Raw genomic sequence first — 20,537 nt, forward strand, 5'->3', positions numbered from 1 at the left:
GCATAGTGCTAACTAAATTATATATTCAAATGCCGATGTCTATGAAACCGATGAACTCTAATTCGTCCGCCCTATGTCTCCTGGTACTAACGGGAAATGATGATATTCGTTACGGTGATAGAAAACCGCTTATATGCATTGCCAAATACGTTAAAACCATTTCAAAATTATACAATATGTCCAATACAAATTTGTTATGTGTGTTATAAGTAGCTTTGTGATCTATTTTAAAAGATTCAGACATTTAATTAACCAGTTTGTGACCAACAGGCCAGTAGTAGAGTAATGGTCTAGGACATGGTAAAGTCTCGTACTGTACTGGGTCAAAACAAAGAGGTATTTTAGACCAGTCTTCTACAGGTAATCTTGATATAGGTTCTTGAAACATCAATGTTCGCTGCAATCTTGGTGGGAGTTTGGTCTGTTTTAGTTTTTCTTCTCTCATAGGTCCAGTCCCAAGTAAGGTGGAGACTTCAATAAAAGCTAGTTTGACCAGTGGCCAGGGTTGTTGGATTGCTAATTGTAATTCAGGTGGAATATTTAGGGTTGTTGAGTTAACTGAATCGTTTTCTTTAAACTTTCGCAACATTTGAAAGTCAGACTTGAATATCATTCCTGTGGCGAAAAGGTATTTGACAAATACTAAACTGTTAAAAGACATAAAGTGAGGAAGTTGTAGGGCTTTATCTATTCCCCAGAGGTTAAAAGCCTTCAATAAAATGCATCCATTCACAAGACAAAACTGAAACAATCGTCGAGACACTTCACTGGTTGTTCTCCCGTATTCTTTATGTTTTTCAATTTTTTTACTAATTTTTTTGACTAAATACCCGTACTCATTATCAACTACTAAATCTGCGCCTAGTTTTAGTATTTCTAAAATACAATTCCATTTGTTTGTATCAAAGTTTAACAAAATGTGAACTAGAACAGATCTATTTTTATTGTCCACCTTATTTAAATCAGCCCCATATGCTACAAGTTTGGGTAAAACTTCCAAAAAATTGTCGGCGGCATGTTTGTTTACGGCTATCATACAAGCGGTCTGGCCTGTGGCGTCACTTGCATTCACAACTGCTCCATGTTCTAAAAGTATATTTAAAAAATCAGTGTTATATTTTCTAAATCTCATTCTTTTGACGGCATAATTCTCAATGGCAAGCATCAAAGCATTTTTTCCATTATTATCTTGCGCGTTTACATTAGCACCGCGTGCTAATAAAAATTCAGCCAATCGAAATTCACCCGCAACTGTGGCACATATTAGTGCTGTCCGTCCATTTTGTGAACAAGCCTCCATATCTGCTCCCATTTCTAATAATGCTCGTGCTACATCGTCATTAAAGGCGTGGTGTAAAGCTGTTTCACCTAAATTATTTTGTATTTTTAGGTCAGTTCTATCATCAAACTAGAAATGAATTAATTTATCTTTTGTCATAAGAAAAAGTGGTGTGTTTCCTTCGTTGTTTTAATCGTTTACATTTGCCCCATGTTTTATCAAAACACTTATGGAATGCTCGAGATTTAACTTTACAGTCAAATGTAAGGCTGTGTTACCTTGTCCATTACGGGCGTTGATGTTTGCATTGTTTTCTATTAAATGTGTAATAGTACATGGTAGCATTTCTAAAATCACATTCTGATAGCGCGACATTTCTTTTGCTTTAAGAGTCGTGTGGTGCAAGGCTGTATCCTTGTTTACATCCACCAACGTCACATCGGCTTCAACAGAGAGAAGGTACCTGACAGCCTTAACATTAACACGACAACACGCCATCATTAACGGCGTCTCGCCTTTTACGTTCTGGACATTGACGTCAGCTTTGTGGGCTACAAACAACTCCAAGACATTCACGTCGCCCAACTCAGCCGCTGCGTGTAGACAAGTGTTACCTTCATCATCCATGGCTGAAATATTGGCGCCATTGTTTAAAAATGATTCAGCTACAAGTTTTAAGTTATCTATCCAGATTTTTTTTATATTAAAGTCAATTTCAGCTCCCACGGGTGTAGCGAAAATATAATCATCAAAATACAGTGCAAGTTTTATGGCTATCGTTAAGGCTGGTTCCTTTTTAGTATCTCGCATATTAGCATTAGCTCCATGTTCTAATAAAGCAATAGTCATTTCAACGCTTCTATTTTCAAGAGCAACTAATATTTCAGAATATTCGCCCATATCCAAATTCGCGCCATATTGAATCAACAAGTTTACAAGCTCCGTGTCGTTATTTAAAACAGCAACAAATAAAGGCGAGCATAGAGAATCACATATCAAGTTTACATCAGCTCCACATTCAAGCAGATATTTAGATGCATCTTTTTTTTCGAACAGCAAAGCAATAAATAATGGGGAGTTTCCATAATTGTCTACAGCATTTATATTTGCACCAAATTGGCACAAAGATTGCAAGATCTTCAAATTACACGCAGTAGCTGCGATATGTAAAGGTGTTCTACCATGTTCATCAACAGCTTGAGTATTAGCTCCAGCTTTTAACAGTAAGTTCACTATTTCGTTGCTGCCGTCTCTCGAAGTCCCAGCTAAATGTAGTGGTGAGTTTTTACTTCTTGAACATTTTTCTACAACGCTTTGTATTTTGCTTAAGAACTTATTTTTACCTATTGCATACAATTCTCCTTGACAGTTCGAGGCGATGTTAACATCAGCTCCAGCTTGTATCAACTTGGCTACCATCTGTACATTAAGCCTCATCACCGCATAAGCTAATGCTGTCGTCTGATTTCGGTCAAAAAAGTTGACCTCAGGCTTTAAGTTAAGCAAACGATCAAAGACTTTTTCGTTATTTGTTTTAGCTGCCCACATCAAGGCTGTCATTCCGTCTATGTCAACATTTGAAATATCAGCTCCGTGTTCTAGCAAAAATTGTGTGAGAGCAAACTTACTTTCCATAATGGAGTTTATGAGAGGTGTTCGTTGATAAGTATCTACACAATTTATATCCGAGCTTGCCTTGATAAGAAGCTCCATCATTTCTCTATTTGAAGTCTTACATGCCTCAGAGAAAGGTGTATAACTTTCATTATTAAAAACCTCAATTTTAGCTCCAGCGTTCACAAGTAATTTTACTATTTCCAGACTATTTGACCTGCAGGCATAATGAAGAGCTGTACTCTGAGAATCATCTGCTTGGTCGATATTTACAGATTTTTCTAAAAGAAATTTGACAATTTCCATTTGTTTTGACTGAACAGCTTTTATAAGTAAACTACTGCCGTCTTCGTCAACCAAGTTTACATCCGCGCCGGATGATACAAGCAATTTAACGATTTCAATGTAAGAACAACTAAACTCTTGCATTTTAGCCCCAACCAACAACACATTTATTAGCTCAACTCTATCACCACTGCAAGCAACTTGAAGAGCTTTATTTTTGGAGAAATTCTCAATATTAAAATTAGAGTATTTTTCAATTAGAATTCTTATAATCGATATGTCTTGCAATTGTACGGCTTGTGTAAGTAGTGACTCTAAATTTCTTACCACTCCTCTACGAATCCATAGTTGTGAAAAATGAAGCTTGTTTATCAGAGCTACTTTTTCTGATAATTTCTCACGAGTTAATGATTTTAAATTGAATGAAACCCCCGCGTTTATTAAATCTGCTAGCAAATCAAAACATCTATTAATAAAAGCCACATAAAAGGCGGTCCCCGATTGATTTGAGTCATCTTTAAGATATTTTTTCATAACCTTCTCTCCTTCGGCAACTGTATTCAAATAGCCATACTTCAGCTCCTTTAAAGCATCCAATCCTCGATCACAATTAAAGAAACATCCAGCCTTGACCAGTGCTATTACACATCCTAAGCTGTATTTGTACATAGCTAAGGTTAGTGCTGTGACAATTCTGCGATGTTGTCCACGACAGGTACAAGGCATAGATGTTTGTACATTTGGGTCAGCACCCGCTTTTAGTAGCAATGTTATTGCCTCCAAATTGTTGGCTTCAGCAGCTAACATTAGAGCGGTCATGCCCTTACTATTTTTACAATTAATTGAAGCAGGGTCCAAGCCTTCGATATTTCCCAATTTAGCAGCCGTAAAAATGTCAGTTGTCCCGTTAGACATGTTTGCATGTTTGTGAAATTTAAAAAACGTAGGCCTATCTTCTGTGTTGTAACCCTGAAATCCAAAAAGAAACAATAGTTTAGTTTAAGTTTTACAGAAAGAAAAAAATCAGTTTCGATAACATTTCACCACATAATTTTTTCCTAATTTTATACTTTTCTTCTCTCAAGTTTTTTATGTGGTAAACACGGATTGTTTTTATTAAATATATTTTGGAAATGTATTGTATGTTACCTTATAAATTAATCCAATAGTACAGCAACACTTTCTTAATGAGTCTTTGAAATATATATTATTACATCATTACATAATATGGTATTACTTTTCGGCTAGGTTCTTCTCTTTGCATTTTTAATAAAGATGCATAAAAAGTCTTGAATATTTTCAAAAACAAAATAGCCCTCCGCACCGAGAACAACCCATCATAGCTAGGTGATTGCTATTCAAGAACCTCCCGCTGAAGAGTCCTATGGTTCATCTAATGAGCAAAATGACGAGTTGACCTGTTCGATGAACGTACAACAACCATGCATTTAACCAAGTTTGTGTGTTATCATCATCATCTTTTCCCGTTCTTGGCCAAAACACATGGGACAAATAAAGTAGATTTCTTGTTTCAGATACCTCGGCATAATAATAGTGTGGCTGACACTACACACCGCCGTTTTTTTCTCTAACATTTTGCATTTTTCTGTGGCGCAAATTTCTGTTTGCGCTTTTTTCCGTTGCGCATCTTCCTTGGAACCGATGGTCTGATAGTTAATTGTAGGACAGTTAATGGTAAGGTGATGGTCCGACAGCTGATGGTTGATAGACAGTTAATGGTAAGATGATGGTCAGGCAACTGACGATAAGACAGTTGATGTTCAGATGATGAGCAGACAGTAGATGCTCAGATAATGGTCAGACAGTTAATGGTCAGAAATGTTCTTGTAAATGCTAATATTGATTATAATTAGTTTGATAACACGCGTTATTTATAATCAAGTTACCAATCATAATTATTAAACGAATGTATACGTTTATTTTTTAACTCATTACAAACTTTTCAAACCACATCGTTCACTTTCAAAATGGAATTGTTTATATTTCCTATATCATAATTTTAATTAATACAAACGTAAAAATGTGTGAACTTTCTATTTTTTAACAGCGTGACGTTGAATTTTATATATAATTTTAAAATTTGACTTGGGTCGTCATTTTTTTTCTTTTTTTTTTATTCCTATGAGTTTTTTAAAAGTAGGTATTTTTTATTATTATATTTTACTTTCATTTAAAAACTACTAACCATGTTCGTCTAGCCTTCCTTGTATTTCAAACTCTTGATCATTATAATAATAATTATAAAACTACATATCGAGCTGGTGTAATACATAAATTGGAAGAACATTACTTGTTATTGCATGTGCGAACAAAAATATACATTGGAATAAGTCTTGTTTTGTTTTAAAGATATATTTAAATATTTTGCTATTTCATATCAACTATAATTGAGCTACATACAAAAAAGTTTAGGTCTAGATTTAAGAGTGTCTTAAAGAAAACATTTGCACGTTAGTCTAATCAAATCGTGGCAATCAAAGTTAAAATTGCTTTTACCTCATACTCGTCATACGTTTCTTGAAGCTTTCTTTTTCTTTCATGATTCGTCATGGTTCGAAAATACCAAGTGAAATTTCTACCACTTCCAACCGACCAATTTATTTGAAACTTGGAACGTAGGTCAAGATTATGCAATCTGAAATCAAATTTGTTTAGACGCTTAATTAGTTAAGTATGATGTAAGTAATATAATCGTATAAATTTTAGTTCTAAAATTTATAGCTCTATTATATGCATATCACAAGATTTTATTTAACTTGCTTGCTCTGTCTGTTGAAACGCTCTAGCGTAATTTCGGGCACTTCTAACAGACAGATTGATTTTAAAGTTGGCACGTCAAATTTAACTTAATTTATTCATTTTCTCCTATTTGTTGCACTGTTATATAAAAGCTTGTTATTAGATGATTTCTTAGGTAATTTCTTTTTGACTTTAGTGCATAATTGTTTTAAGTCATGCAAATCTATCGTATTAAATATGTTAAAGTACTTTAAATACTTATTCATTCTTAAATATTTAAAGAATTGCATTTATTTTCTTCTTTTTATTGCAAGTGGAAAATAAAATAAATATAAACTATTTTATAATAAGAAGCATTCAAATGTAACTAATTAACTAAATTTAACAAAAAACATGCTCTCTTTAATTAAACGTTTTAACATCAAAATAATTTATAGATTAAATAAGCTATCATTTTTTTAATATTAAAGAAAGCAAGTTTGTCTTATTTCAAGTGCATTTAAAAATCTTGTTTTTATAAAGAATGTATTTGTTTATTTTACTCATTTTTGGGGTTCCATGTGGAGGGAGAGGGGGGATTCATAACTCCTTACCCTAGCCACGTCAATGCTAACCTAATAAAAAAATTAAGGTAGCCTATTTAATAATTTAATAGTGCTTTTTTGCGTAGTATAACATAGAAACTACATCCTAAATACTGAGTGATCAGTGCAAGCAATTCGTCAGACATTTGTCTATTTCTTTTTTGGGTGTTTCTAACCCACTAAACATCTCAGCTATATATATATATATATATATATATATATATATATATATATATATATATATATATATATATATATATATATATATATATATATATATATATATATATATATATATATATATATATATATATATATATATATATATATATATATATATATATATATATATATATATATATATATATATATATATATATATATATATATGAACATTCAGATACATTTTAAACAAGGTGAACTGACAGCAAGTACTTCTAGCAAGATGGCGTCCGTAACACGGAAGTTTTTTCCAAGCACACAGATAAACTGCTTTCGTTCAAGTAGCAAGCAACATATTGATAAGCCCTACTGTTTAAAATAATAAAAATAGGTACAAAATTCAACATATACTTACATTATTTCTTTTAAGACACTTTTGTAAACTGGTTATGCTCTTTATCGATTAGTTTACTAAAGGAATTTAGACTACCTGTCAAAAATCATAGTTCCATTCTAGGAAGTATAAAACTTGGAATTTCCATATTTCGACATGGCTAATGCAATCCACTTCCGCACAAACAAGGCTTGTTGTGCTTGCCTTAGTTTTATAACACGATACAACGATATAATTTAACAAATATAGAATGAAGGCAATATTAATACTACGTATTAATTTCATTTTTTTAATAATCGATCATTAAAAAACCCTAATAATAATTATAATTAATACTCTTATTGTACTAAATATAAATATAATATAGACATTTTCTATTTAGTAATAAGGCTAATTAAGTATTGTAATGATAACGTTAATAATTATAAATAAGAAGATACATTTTTAATTATAACATTAAAACTAATAATAACATATAATAACAATAAAAACAATAAAACGACATGTATATTTTGTCGCTTGAACCTTGGTTATGTCTGTGCGCAAACATCCACATTCACTCACACTTATGAAAATATACAATCATGGCAAAAGTTACAAAAAAAAGTTCAAATTTATTTAAAGATAATTTCAAAATTATTCAATATGTTCTCTTCAAATCGGAATTGATTTTTTTGTTAGAGGTAGCCCTGATAAATAGCCTAACTATTCTGGTATCTTTTTAACAGAATTAATAACACCCAGTTAACCAGTTTTAAACATGGTGGTGGATTTAGCATAGAGTGCGGTTTATGTGTTGTGAGGGTTGGGTGTGGAGCGGTGTGGAGCGGTGTAGTGTGGGGTTTAGGGCGGGTGGGTTGGGGTTCGGTCTACTGTATGTTGTGAGTTATCTGTATGTAGTGAAGCAGACTATGGTGTGTTGAAAAGCGTGTTGGATAAATGATTGAGTGTTGTTCGTGTGAATAGTGGTGTGAGGTATGGGTTGTTCTGTGTGAGGTTTGGGTTGTATTTTGTGAGTTGTGGGTTGTGTTGTGTGAGGTATGGGTTGTTCTGTGTGAGGTGTGGGTTGTTCTGTGTGAAGTGTGGATTGTTCTGTGCGAGGTGTGGGTTGTTCAATGTGAGGAGTGGCTTGTTCTGTATGGTTTGTGGGTTGTTTTGTGTGTGGTGAGGGTTGTTCTGTGTGGTTTGTGGGTTGTTCTGTGTGAGGTGAGGGTTGTTCAGTGTGAGGTGTTGGTTGTTCAATGTGAGGTGTGGGTTGTTCTGTGTGGTTGTGGGTTGTTCAATGTGAGGTGTGGGTTGTTCTGTGTGGTTTGTGGGATGATCTGTGTGGTTTGTGGGTTGTTCTGTGTGTGGTGTGGCTTGTTCTGTGTGAGGTGTGGGTTGTTCTGTGTGAGGTGTGGGTTGTTCTGTGTGAGGTGTGGGTTGTTCTGTGTGAGGTGTGAGGTGTGGGTTGTTCTGTGTGAGGTGTGGGTTGTTCTGTGTGAGGTGTGGGTTGTTCTGTGTGAGGTGTGAGGTGTGGGTTGTTCTGTGTGAGGTGTGAGGTGTGGGTTGTTCTGTGTGAGGTGTGGGTTGTTCTGTGTGAGGTGTGGGTTGTTCTGTGTGAGGTGTGAGGTGTGGGTTGTTCTGTGTGAGGTGTGGGTTGTTCTGTGTGAGGTGTGGGTTGTTCTGTGTGAGGTGTGAGGTGTGGGTTGTTCTGTGTGAGGTGTGAGGTGTGGGTTGTTCTGTGTGAGGTGTGGGTTGTTCTGTGTGAGGTGTGGGTTGTTCTGTGTGAGGTGTGAGGTGTGGGTTGTTCTGTGTGAGGTGTGAGGTGTGGGTTGTTCTGTGTGAGGTGTGAGGTGTGGGTTGTTCTGTGTGAGGTGTGGGTTGTTCTGTGTGAGGTGTGGGTTGTTCTGTGTGAGGTGTGGGTTGTTCTGTGTGAGGTGTGGGTTGTTCTGTGTGAGGTGTGGGTTGTTCTGTGTGAGGTGTGGGTTGTTCTGTGTGAGGTGTGGGTTGTTCTGTGTGGTTTATGGGTTATGTGTGAGGTGTGAAGTAAAGGAATGCGGTTCGTAAATTGTAGGTATAAATGTATATATTACAGTGTGACGTGTATTTTTATTTATTTGTTTTTTAGGGGTGGAATGTGTTCTTTTGTTTAGTTTTTTTTGCGTCGCGTTTGGAGCATGTTTAAATGTGTGAACTTTATGGGGTTAGTTTCGGGGTGTCGTTCACGGTGTCGTGCTGTGTGAGGTGGTGTGTGAGGTGGTGTGTGAGGTGTTGTGTGAGGTGGTGTGTGAGGTGGTGTGTGAGGTGGTGTGTGAGGTTGTAAGTGAGGTGGTGTGTGAGGTGATGTGTGAGGTGGTGTGTGAGGTGGCGTATGAGGTGGTGTGCGCTATGGTGTGAAACGAGGTAGTGTGGGTTTTTTTATCTACCCCGCGATGTATTTTGTGTGTGTATGGTTTGGTGTATCTCATCCTAAACATTCATATTTTGATATATAAGAGGTGGTTACACTGAAAGTCCGTTTTCCAGTCTCTTTCAATGATTATCGTCTAATGCTGCTATGTTTAGTTCGCGTTCTTGTCATAGCTGCAAGGTGTTGTGTTACGGTTCATTAAGTGGATTCCAAGTCTTTGTTGTATAATCAATTTAAAAATAGGAGCGAATTATTTCGCTGTTAAAAATAAAATTATAATTGATAAAGTAATAGAGCAATCATATAAACCTTTATCTAAGATTTTAATGCACACAAAGTTTTTTTTTTTACCTTCTTTTAGAGTGGGTAAAATAGGGGATGAATTTTAATGTGTGTTTGTGTTTGTGTCTATTTCAGTGTGTTTATTTATCAAAGTGTCTCTGGGTCTGTCTGTAAGGCTTTAATTAGTTTGGTGCTCCGCATATTAATTATATTCAATAAAATATTCCGAATTTTTTTTAGAAATTAAAATTTACTTCCGAGTTAATTTTGTTTCTTATTGAAACACACCCGAGAAACGAACATTAAAACATGGACAGCACTGTGCTAGTAGTTTAATTGTTATAATTCATATTACTTTACTGTCAACAGCTTATAACAATAATGTCAACAAGGTACATCAGGCTTTTTGATACAGCAAAAAAAATGAATAAACATTGAATTAAATCAATATTAATTATATTCTATTTATTTTTACAAATTTATTTAAAAAAATAATTATTATGATGACAGTACAACATTTAGTAGACCAATTATTATTTATAAAGATACATACACATGTGTTAATTAGATAATAATAATATCAATACAAAAATTAAAAATTATAATAATGGCATTATCTATTTACATTTTAGATTTTTTTTTATGGTACAAATCGTAGAGCAACATTAAGAATACAAGCAGTCAACTTTATGCATTATATTTGATTTTAAATTGGCGTATAATAGCCTAGACATGAGCAGCCTCTGGAATATCTTACAGTGTCAAGGTTAACAGTACGCCTGCAGAAAAAAAAAAGAAACAGGGAAGGTCAAGGGAAATGTGGAGGCGCAATGAAGAAAAATAATTTTCTTTAAAAGAAGATTATTTTGGTGGGCTGCCAAGTAAACTACTTAGAACTGGTAAGTTTATAAAGAGCTTTATGAAGCAGTCCCGTTGTCTTAAGAACTAAAGCGAAAATATGGCGATAATCGAGAAATAATTTTTTATATAAAATCAAAATAATAGTAACTAATATACTTTTCATAATAATTCTCGTATATTTTGTCACTTGAATGTTATGTCTGTATATATATATATATATATATATATATATATATATAAGTAAATACAGTGACAATTATGAATACAAATATTCGTAGTTGCTTGGCATAGTGCTAACTACACTAGCCATTCATATGCCGAGATCTATGAAACCGATGAATTCTTCTTTGTCTGCACCTTCAATACTAGGCATATAGGGGATATGATATTCGTAGTTACGGTGATAGAATTCTCTTATATGCACTGGCATTTAAAATTATTTCAAAATCATACAATATGTCCAATGCAAATCGAAATTATATTTGATGTGGTTTAGAGGTAACTTTGTCGTCTGTTTTCAAAGATTTAGCTATTTAAATAACCAGCCTATGCCCAACAGGCCAGTAGTAGAGTAAAGGTCTAGGACAGGGTAAAGTATCGTACTGTACTGGGTCAAAACAAAGAGGTATTTTAGACCAGTCTTCTACAGGTAATCTAGATATTGGTTCTTGAAACATCAACGCTCGCTGTAATCTTGGTGGGAGTTTGGTCTGTTTTAGTTTTTCTTCTCTCATAGGTCCAGTCCCAAGTAAGGTGGAGACTTCAATAAAAGCTAGTTTGACCAGTGGCCAGGGTTGGTGGATTGCTAATTGTAATTCAGGTGGAATATTTAGCGTTGTTGAGTTAACCGAATCGTTTTCTTTAAACTTTCGCAACATTTGAAAGTCAGACTTGAATATCATTCCTGTGGCGAAAAGATATTTGACAAATATTAAACTGTTATAAGACATGAAGCGAGGAATGTTTAGTGCTTGATCTATTCCCCAGAGGTTAAATGCCTGTAATAAAATGCATCCATTCACAAGACAAAACTGAAACAATCGTTGAGACACTTCACTGGTTGTTATCACGTATTCTTTATGATTTTCAATTTTTTTACTAATTTTTTGGACTAAATACCGGTACTCATTATCTACTACTAAATCTGCACCTAGTTTTAGTATATTTGAAATACAGTACAACTTGTTTGTATCAATCTTTAATAAAATATGAACGAGTGCAGTTCTGTTTTTACTGTCCACCTTATTCATATCAGCCCCATATGCTAAGAGTTTGGGTAAAACTTCAAAACAATAATCAGTGCAATCTTTGTTTACGGCTATCATACAAGCGGTCTGGCCTGTGGCATCACTTGCATTCACATCTGCTCCATGTTCTAAAAGTATATTTAAAAAATCACTTTTGATGGCATAATTCTCAATGGCAAGCATCAAAGCATTTTTTCCATTATTATCTTGCACGTTTACACTAGCACCTTGTTCTACTAATAATTGAGCCAATGAATATTTACTTGCTTCTGTGGCATACATCAGAGCTGACCGCCCCTCATTTGTGAGAATTTCCTTATCTGCACCCATTTCTAATAATACACGTGCAACATCAACACTAAAGGCATGGTGTAAAAGTGTTTCTCCTAATTTATTTTGTAAATTTATGTCAGTTCCAAAATCAATCAAGTAATTAATTAATTTATGTTTCTTCATAAGGAAAAGTGGTGTGTTTCCTTCGTTGTTTTGATCATTTACATTTACTCCATGTTTTATCAAAGCACTTATGGAAGCGTCGACTTCGAATTTTGCAGCCAAATGTAGTTTTGTGTTACCATGTCCATTACGGGCGTGGATGTTTGCATTGTTTTTTATTAAATGTTTAATAGTAATTGGAAGCAATTCTAAAATCACTTTCTCATAGCGACACAATAATTCATCTCCTTTGAGCATCGTGTGGTGCAAGGTTGTATTCTTGTTTTCGTCAACTAACATTACATCAGCTCCGACAGTGAGAAGGTACCTGACAGCCTCAAGATTACCACAATGACGACACGCCATTATAAACGGCGTCTCACCTTTTGCGTTCTGGACATTGACGTCAGCTTTGTGGTCTACAAACAACTCCAAAACATCCACGTCGCCCAACTCAGCTGCTGCATGTAGACATGTGTTACCTTCATTATCGGTGGTTGAAACATTGGCGCAATTGTTTAAAAATGATTCAGCTACAAGCTTTATTTTATCTCTCCAATTTTGTATTCTATCATGTGAGTTTGTTCTTACTAAGGATGTGTGGAATATATAACCACCAATAGCCTGTTTTATGGCTATCGTGAGCGCTGGTGTCTTTTTAGTGTCTCGCACATTGGCGTCAGCTCCATTGTTTAATAAAGCTATCGACATCTCAACATTTCTATGTTCAAGAGCAATCATTAGCTCGGAATACTTGCCCATATCTAACATCGCGCCATGTTGAATCAACAAATTTAAAAGCTCTGAGTCATTATTTAAAACAGCGACGATTGTTGGAGTGCATAGAGACTCGCATATCACGTTTACATCAGCTCTACACTCTAAAAACATATTTGGTATTTTACATATTTTATAACAGTTTACTTGATGACTGAAAGTGATGTTAACATCAGCTCCAGCTTGTATCAACTTGGCTACCATCTGTACGTTACTGTTGATCACCGCATAAGCTAATGCTGTCATCTGTTTTAGGTCAACACAATTGACTTCAGGCTTAAGGTCAAGCAAAAGATTAAAGACTTGTTCGTTATTTGTTTTAGCTGCCCACGTCAAGGCTGTCATTCCGTCTATGTCCACTTTTGAAATATCAGCTCCATGTTCTAACAAAAATTGTGTGGTGGCAAGATTACGTTCTATAATCGAGTTCATCAGAGGCGTTCTTTGATATTTATCTACACAATTTATATCCGAGCCTGCCTTGATAAGAAGCTCCATCATGTCTATTTGCGATATCTTACATGCCTCAGAGAAAGGTGTATAACTTTCATTATTATAGCCCTCAACTTTAGCTCCAGCGTTCACAATTAATTTTACTATTTCCAGATTATTTGACCTGCAGGCATAATGAAGAGCTGTACTCCGAGAATCATCTGCTTGGTCGATATTTACTTTCTTTTCTATAAGAAAGTTGACAATCTTCATTTGTTTTGACAGAACAGCTTTTATAAGTAAACTACTGCCGTCTTCGTCAACCAAGTTAACATCCGCGCCGGATGATACAAGCAGTTTAACGATTTCTATGTGACAGCAACTAACTGCTTCCATTTTAGCTCCAACCAACAACACATTTATTAGCTCAACTCTATCACCACTACAAGCGATTTGAAGAGCTTTATTTTTGGAGAAATGCACAATATTAAAATCAGAGTATTTTTCAATTAGAATTCTGATAATCGATATATCTTTCACTTGTACGGCTTGTGTAAGTAGTGACTCTAAATGTCTTACCATTCCACTACGCTTCCCTTGTGGTGAAATAAGAAGATTGTTAATCAGAGCTAACTTTTCCGATAAATTTTCACCCGTTAATGATTTTAAATTGATGGAAACCCCCGCGTCTATTAATTCATATAGCAAATCAATACGTTCATTAATAAAAGCCACATAAAATGCGGTCCCACTTTGGTCCGAGTCATCTTTAAGATATTTCTGCATAGCTTTCTCGCCTTCGGCAACAGCTGCCATAAAGTGTTCATTCTTTGACATCTCTAAAGCCTCCAATCCTCGATCACAATTAAAGAAACATCCAGCCCTGATCAGCTCTTCTACACATTCTATGTCGCGAACTTCCACAGCAATGGTTAGTGCTGTGACAAGAAGATCAGGTTTTCTATAAAAGGAATATGCCAGCAAATTCTTGTCTTCAGCAGCTACCATAAGCGCAGTCAAGCCACTACTAGTTTTGCAATTAATTGAGGCAGTGTCCACGCCTTCAATATTCCCCAATTTAGCAGCAGTAAAAATGTTTGATGGAGTTACATTCTTGCCGTTAGACATGTTTGCAGTAAAGTCTAAACGTGGAAAGCTACGAAACTCTTCTTCAGTGCTGTACAGCTAAAATAAAAAAAAATATTTTAAATAATTAGTTAAAGTTTGACAGAAAAAATAAATCAGTTTTGATAACAGTAAACCACGTATTGTTTTCCTGATTCTAAACAAGGCTCAAGATTTTAGAATAGTATATATTTTGCAAAATTTATTGTTTTTTTTTTCGTGAAAACGTATACAATAAAATAGCAACAATGCACTGTAGATTCTTTGAATTATACAGCAATACATATTATTGCATCCTGGACAAACGTGTAACTCAGATTATTTGGAGGACCAAGCTACCACAAAAATTGTTGCTATTTCTGCTAGGTTTTCCTTTTTGCATTTGAAAAAACTCTCACATAAAGTGTGGATTATTTTTTAAAAAAATGCCCGTCTGCATCGAGAACAACTCGTCATAGCTAGGTGGTTGCTACTCGAGAACCTACTGCGGAAAAGTTTTTGGTTCATCTAATGAGCAAAATAGTGAGTTGACCTGTTATAAGAACGTACAAAAATCAGGTATTTATCCGAGTTTGTGTGTTATCATTATCATCTTTCCCGTTCTAAGACACATGCGACAGATTAAGTAGAGTTAATTTGTTTTAGAGACACCGGCATAAGAATGAATTGTGTGGTCAGCACTATGTACAGCCGCTTTTGTTTTACCTAACAATAGTTAGGTACCCATCATAGCTTGGTGGACTGAGGGAAATTCTAATGACTTGAACACGAATTCGAACTCAAGACATTTGGGACAGCAGTCGTGATCTCTACCACTAGGCCACGCGCATGCGTTATACACACAAATAAAAAGACTCATAAAAGACGAGTGAGCTGGCTAGCACTTATGACGTAATCACACTTAAGAACAAGACTAAATAAGATCGACAGAATCTTCTAGAATAAGATAGAACAATTTTTTTTATAATAGCCACAATATTATTAACTTTCTAGCAGCTAGAGCCGTTCGTCAACCAGGAAATTAATCTCTTCTTCTGTTCCGATATTAGAAAACTCATGAATGTCTTAATAAAGATCATGTAAGATTCACTATATTCTTCGCACCAGGGTCCTAATGCAATGCTTTATAGCACTGACCATTGTCTTCACACTATTGTGGTATTAGTTTCGAGTTCGAATCCGGGTTCAAGTTAGTGGAACGTCCCTGAGTCCACCCAACATTGATGGATACATTACTCACGTTAGGAACAGTAAAGGCGGCTGGGCAAAGTGCTGAACACACTATCCCTTTATATGCAGAAGTAAAGAAACAATATGAAATCCATCTGCCCAATGGATTGTTAGATCTAAAAAGGATTCTTTAATTTTTTAACACAAATTATTGCATTTATGCGTAAACCAGTATATAGTTATTTCGATTGTGTTGGTCTGTTAATTCAGAGGCGTTGGGGGGGGGGCACTGGGGTACATATGTCCCCGGGCGCCGACCTTAGGGGGGCCCAAAATGGGTTGTAAAAACAAATTTAAATGTCATTTTAGCTGCATTTTTGCATTATAAATAGTTTGAGATGGGGGGGGGGGGTGCAAATCGAAAGTTTGAGGGGGGTGTAAATTGAACATTTGCTCCAGAGGGGGCGCCAAAATGAAAGTTTGTCCCCGGGCGCCTGGAAGGGTCGCTACGCCTCTGGATAAATTAACAATTATTACTTACAAGCTTACTTAGGAAGGAAAATTAGTCCCGTTCAACATTACAATTAAGAACGAAGAAGAAGGATTATTTCCCACTATAAACGAATTGTGTCTGTATAGTTAATACACAGACAGTTTATAATAGTATACCAGTTGGAGGTGGTGCGTCAGTTTGTGATGATAAGTTGGTGGGCGTCGGTTGGACTGCTGATGGTAGACAGCTGATAGTAAGAAAGGTTAATGGTTAGATGAAGGTCAGACAGTTTGTGGTAAGAAAGTTAATGGTCATACAGTTAATGGTCAGACAGTTAATGGCCAGACAGTTAATGGTCATACAGTTAATGGTCAGACAGTTAATGGTCAGATGATGGTCAGGCAGATGACGATAAGACAATTGATATTCAGACGATGAGCAGACAGTTAATGGTCAGAAATATTCTTTGCAAATGCCAATATTGATTAATTTGATAACACGCATTTTTTATAATCAATGTACCAATCATAATTATTAAACGAGTGTATACGTTTATTTTTCAACTCATTACAAACTTTTAAAACCGCATTGTTCATTTTCAAAATGTATATTTTTATATTTCTTGTATCCTTATTTCAACTAATACAAACGTGAAAATGTGTGAACTTTCTATTTTGGGAAGCCCTCAATAACACTTCCGCAGAGGCGCAGCGTAAGGCTGTTGGCTCTTTAAAAATAACAAAGTGCCAATGTGCTAACAGGATAACCCAGAGCGCCACATAGTCTCCAGAAACAATGATGCAGATTGCGTCATTCGCTAAAGTTACACAAATCAAAAGGGTTTTTTAACATGTATATTTTTTTTTGAAGTGTTATAAACATCAATGTGACTGATGCAATTTTTTAGCTTGCTAATGGTATATTATTAAAAGCTCGATCTCAATTTCTGATTGGATCGTCTAAAAATAGATGCTAATTGCATCATTCGCAAAGTGACGAAACTGTACAGCGGATTTACTCGCGTTACAAAGTTATTTTTAGAAGTGTGACTTTTTATTTTATATGATTTTCCCTTCCAAACTTAATTTTTTACGTAAATATTTACATTATTTTGAGAACTGTAGGCTTTGGAATTCTTTGGATATTTTACGGACAATAGGAAACAACCCAGTGTTAATAATCTAACCTTTGTTAATTTTCCTGATAAAAAAAAAACAACGTATTACAGGGCGCTCAGCAGCCCGCGTGAGCCTTTGGAGTCCAAAACTGAATTTTTTGTTTGCAGCCAGATCGCACCCTACCAGCGCGCCGGCTGACACGTCTGATTCAATTTAGTGAGCGACTGTAACGGCCCATCTTATCCATTATCTACCGCACTGTTTAGAACAAACGTAGGTGCCATTGCGCTCACGGAAAAGCACAGGGCGCCAAATTGAGCCCTGCAGGGGCGCCGAGTGACGCGCCTGGTTCGATATAGTCGATGATTATTGTTGCCCATCGTGTCTTTATTGTATAGCCTTTTTTAATAAACGTAAGCGCCATAGTGTTCGCAGGGGAGACCGGGGTTTTCGGGTCATGCAATCTACGGGGCGCAGACGGTTGCGCCTCTTGAAGTTTTAACGCTGAGTATAGTATTACTCCTTACCCGCTATGCAGGGCGCACGATTAGCGGATGCCACGTGCTAAGGTAGCCGCTCTGTAACTCTGGCGCCAAATTGTGTATTGACGAAAATCACACCCTTGTAGGCGCCACTCATATCATATTTTCATTATTATGTTCACAGAAACCTTCTTGGGAGTATTCTCATCAACTCCCCAAAGTTTCATGACACACGGATGAAAGGTGTCGAACCGCATCTGACTTTTATTATTTTTATATACCGTATATAGAGAAAAATTGCACCCTCCCGTGGCGCCGCCTTTGCGAAATTAAAACTGACTTTTTACAGAACCCTTCTAATGAACTCATCAAAGTTTCATGCCTATTAGACGTACGGTGTCAAACCAAAATCGACTTTTATTTTTATATACCGTAAATCGCAACCTCCCGTAGCGCCACCCTTGCGAAATGATTTTTTTACAGAACACTTCCTTAGAGTGTTCTAATCAACTCACTAACGTCTCATGGCTATCGGATGAACGCTGTCAAACCAAAAACGACTTTTATTTTTATATACCGTATATAGAGAAAAAACAAATCGCGCCCTGCCGGGGCGCCACCCCTGCGAAATTGAAATTTTTTTTTCGCAGAAACCTCCCCAAGAATATTCTCAACAACTTCCCAAAGTTTCACGGCGATGTAATAAGAGATGTGGTAATGCATAAAAGCCACACAGACACACACACACACACACACACACACATACATTGCTTTTTGTATATATAGATAGATTTTAAAATGTGACCTGTGTTGTCATTTTTGCTTTTATTTTCATTCTTAGGAGTTTTTAAAACTAGGTTATTATTATTAATATTATTTTTTACTTTCATTTAATCACAACTAACCATGTCCGTCCAGCCTTCCTTGTATTTTAAACTCTTGTTCATTACAAAAATAATTATAAAACTACATATCGAGCTAGTGTAATACATAAATTTGAAGAACATCACTTGTTATTGCATGTACAAGCAATAATATATAATGGAATAAGTTTTGTTTTCTTTTAAAGAAAGATTAAAATATTTTGCTGTTTCACATTAACTATAATTCAGCTACATACAAAAAAAGTTTAGGTCTAGATTTAAGAGTGTCTTAAAGAAAACATTTGCACGTTAGTCTAATTAAATCGTGGCAATTAAAGTTAAAATTGCTTTTACCTCATACTCGTCATACATTTCTTGAAGCTTTCTTTTTCTTTCATGATTCGTCATGGTTCGAAAATGTCAAGTGAAATTTCTACCACTTCTAACCGACCAATTTATTTGAAACTTGGAACGTAGGTCAAGATTATGCAATCTGAAATCAAATTTGTTTAGACGCTTAATTAGTTAAGTATGATGTAAGTAATATTTTCTTATAAATTTTAGGCTTACAATCTATAGCTCTATTATATGCATGTCACAATTCTTTTATTTAACTTGCCTGCTCTGTCTGTGGAAACGCTCTAGCGGAATTTCGGGCACTTCTAACTGAAAGATTGATTTTACAGTTGGCACGTCAAATTTGACTTAATTTATTCATTTTCTCATTTTTGTTGCACTGTTGTATAAAAGCTTGTTGTAAGATTATTTCTTAAGTAATCTGTTTTTGTCTTTAGTGCATAATTGTTTTAAGTCATGCAAATCTATCGTTTTAAATATGTTAAAGTACTTTAAATACTTATTCATGCTTAAATATTTAAAGAATTGCATTTATTTTCTTGTTTATTGCAAGTGGAAAATAAAATAAATATAAACTATTTTATAATAAAAAGCTTTCAAATATAACAAATTAACAAAATTTAACAAAAAAAAAAACATGCTGTCTTTAATCAAAAATTTTGACGTTAAAATATGCTAGAGATCAAATAAGCTACCATTTTTTTAAAGAAAGCAAGTTTGTCTTATTTCAAGTGCATTTAAACATCTTGTTTTTATGAAGAATGTATTTGTTTATTTTACTCCTTTTTGGGGGTCCATCGGGAGGGGAGGGGGGATTCACAACACCTTGCTCTAGCCACGACAAAGCTAACCTTATCAAAAAATTAAAGTATTTAATATTTTAATAGTGCCTTTTTGGCGTGGTATAACATAAAAACTGCATCCTAAATTCAGAGTGTTAAGTGCAAGCAATGCGTCAGACACTTGTCTATTGTGGGTGTTTCTAACCCACTAAACAGCTCTGCCCTATAATATATATATATATATATATATATATATATATATATATATATATATATATATATATATATATATATATATATATATATATATATATATATATATATATATATATTTATATATATATATATATATATATATATAAATAAACATTCAGACACATATTTAACCATATGACCTGACAGCAGGTACTGCTAGCAAGAATGCGTCCGTCACATTTTCCAAGTACACAGATGAACTGCTTTAGTTCAAGTAGCAAGTAACATATTAATAAGCTCAACTATTTAAAATAAAAAAATACATACACAATTCAACATAAACTTACCTTATTTCTTTTAATACACTTTTCTAAGTTGGGAATAGCTCTGGATCGATTTGTTTACCTGAGGCATTTAGGTTACCTGTTCAACTTCATAGTCCCATTCT

At 35.0% G+C, this 20,537-nt stretch overlaps 2 protein-coding genes across 2 annotated transcripts; both read right to left on the reverse strand.

The window, feature by feature from the left end:
* Positions 1-244: 244 nt before the first annotated feature.
* Positions 245-4,093, reverse strand: LOC131927596 (serine/threonine-protein phosphatase 6 regulatory ankyrin repeat subunit B-like). The gene is made up of 2 exons (XM_059283302.1): positions 1,535-4,093; positions 245-1,408 (listed from the first exon to the last, which is right to left on the reverse strand). Exons 1-2 carry the CDS (start codon positions 4,091-4,093, stop codon positions 245-247), a joined length of 3,723 nt encoding a protein of 1,240 aa, XP_059139285.1.
* A 7,053-nt stretch (positions 4,094-11,146) lies between these two features.
* Positions 11,147-19,163, reverse strand: LOC131927597 (ankyrin-2-like). The gene is made up of 2 exons (XM_059283303.1): positions 19,110-19,163; positions 11,147-14,689 (listed from the first exon to the last, which is right to left on the reverse strand). The coding sequence occupies exons 1-2, from the start codon at positions 19,161-19,163 to the stop codon at positions 11,147-11,149; spliced, it is 3,597 nt and encodes a 1,198-aa protein (XP_059139286.1).
* Positions 19,164-20,537: the final 1,374 nt, after the last annotated feature.

Source organism: Physella acuta, unplaced genomic scaffold (assembly GCF_028476545.2).
Source record: "Physella acuta isolate Inbredline_101_S28 unplaced genomic scaffold, ASM2847654v3 ptg001422l, whole genome shotgun sequence".
Classification (NCBI taxonomy): domain Eukaryota; kingdom Metazoa; phylum Mollusca; class Gastropoda; family Physidae; genus Physella; species Physella acuta.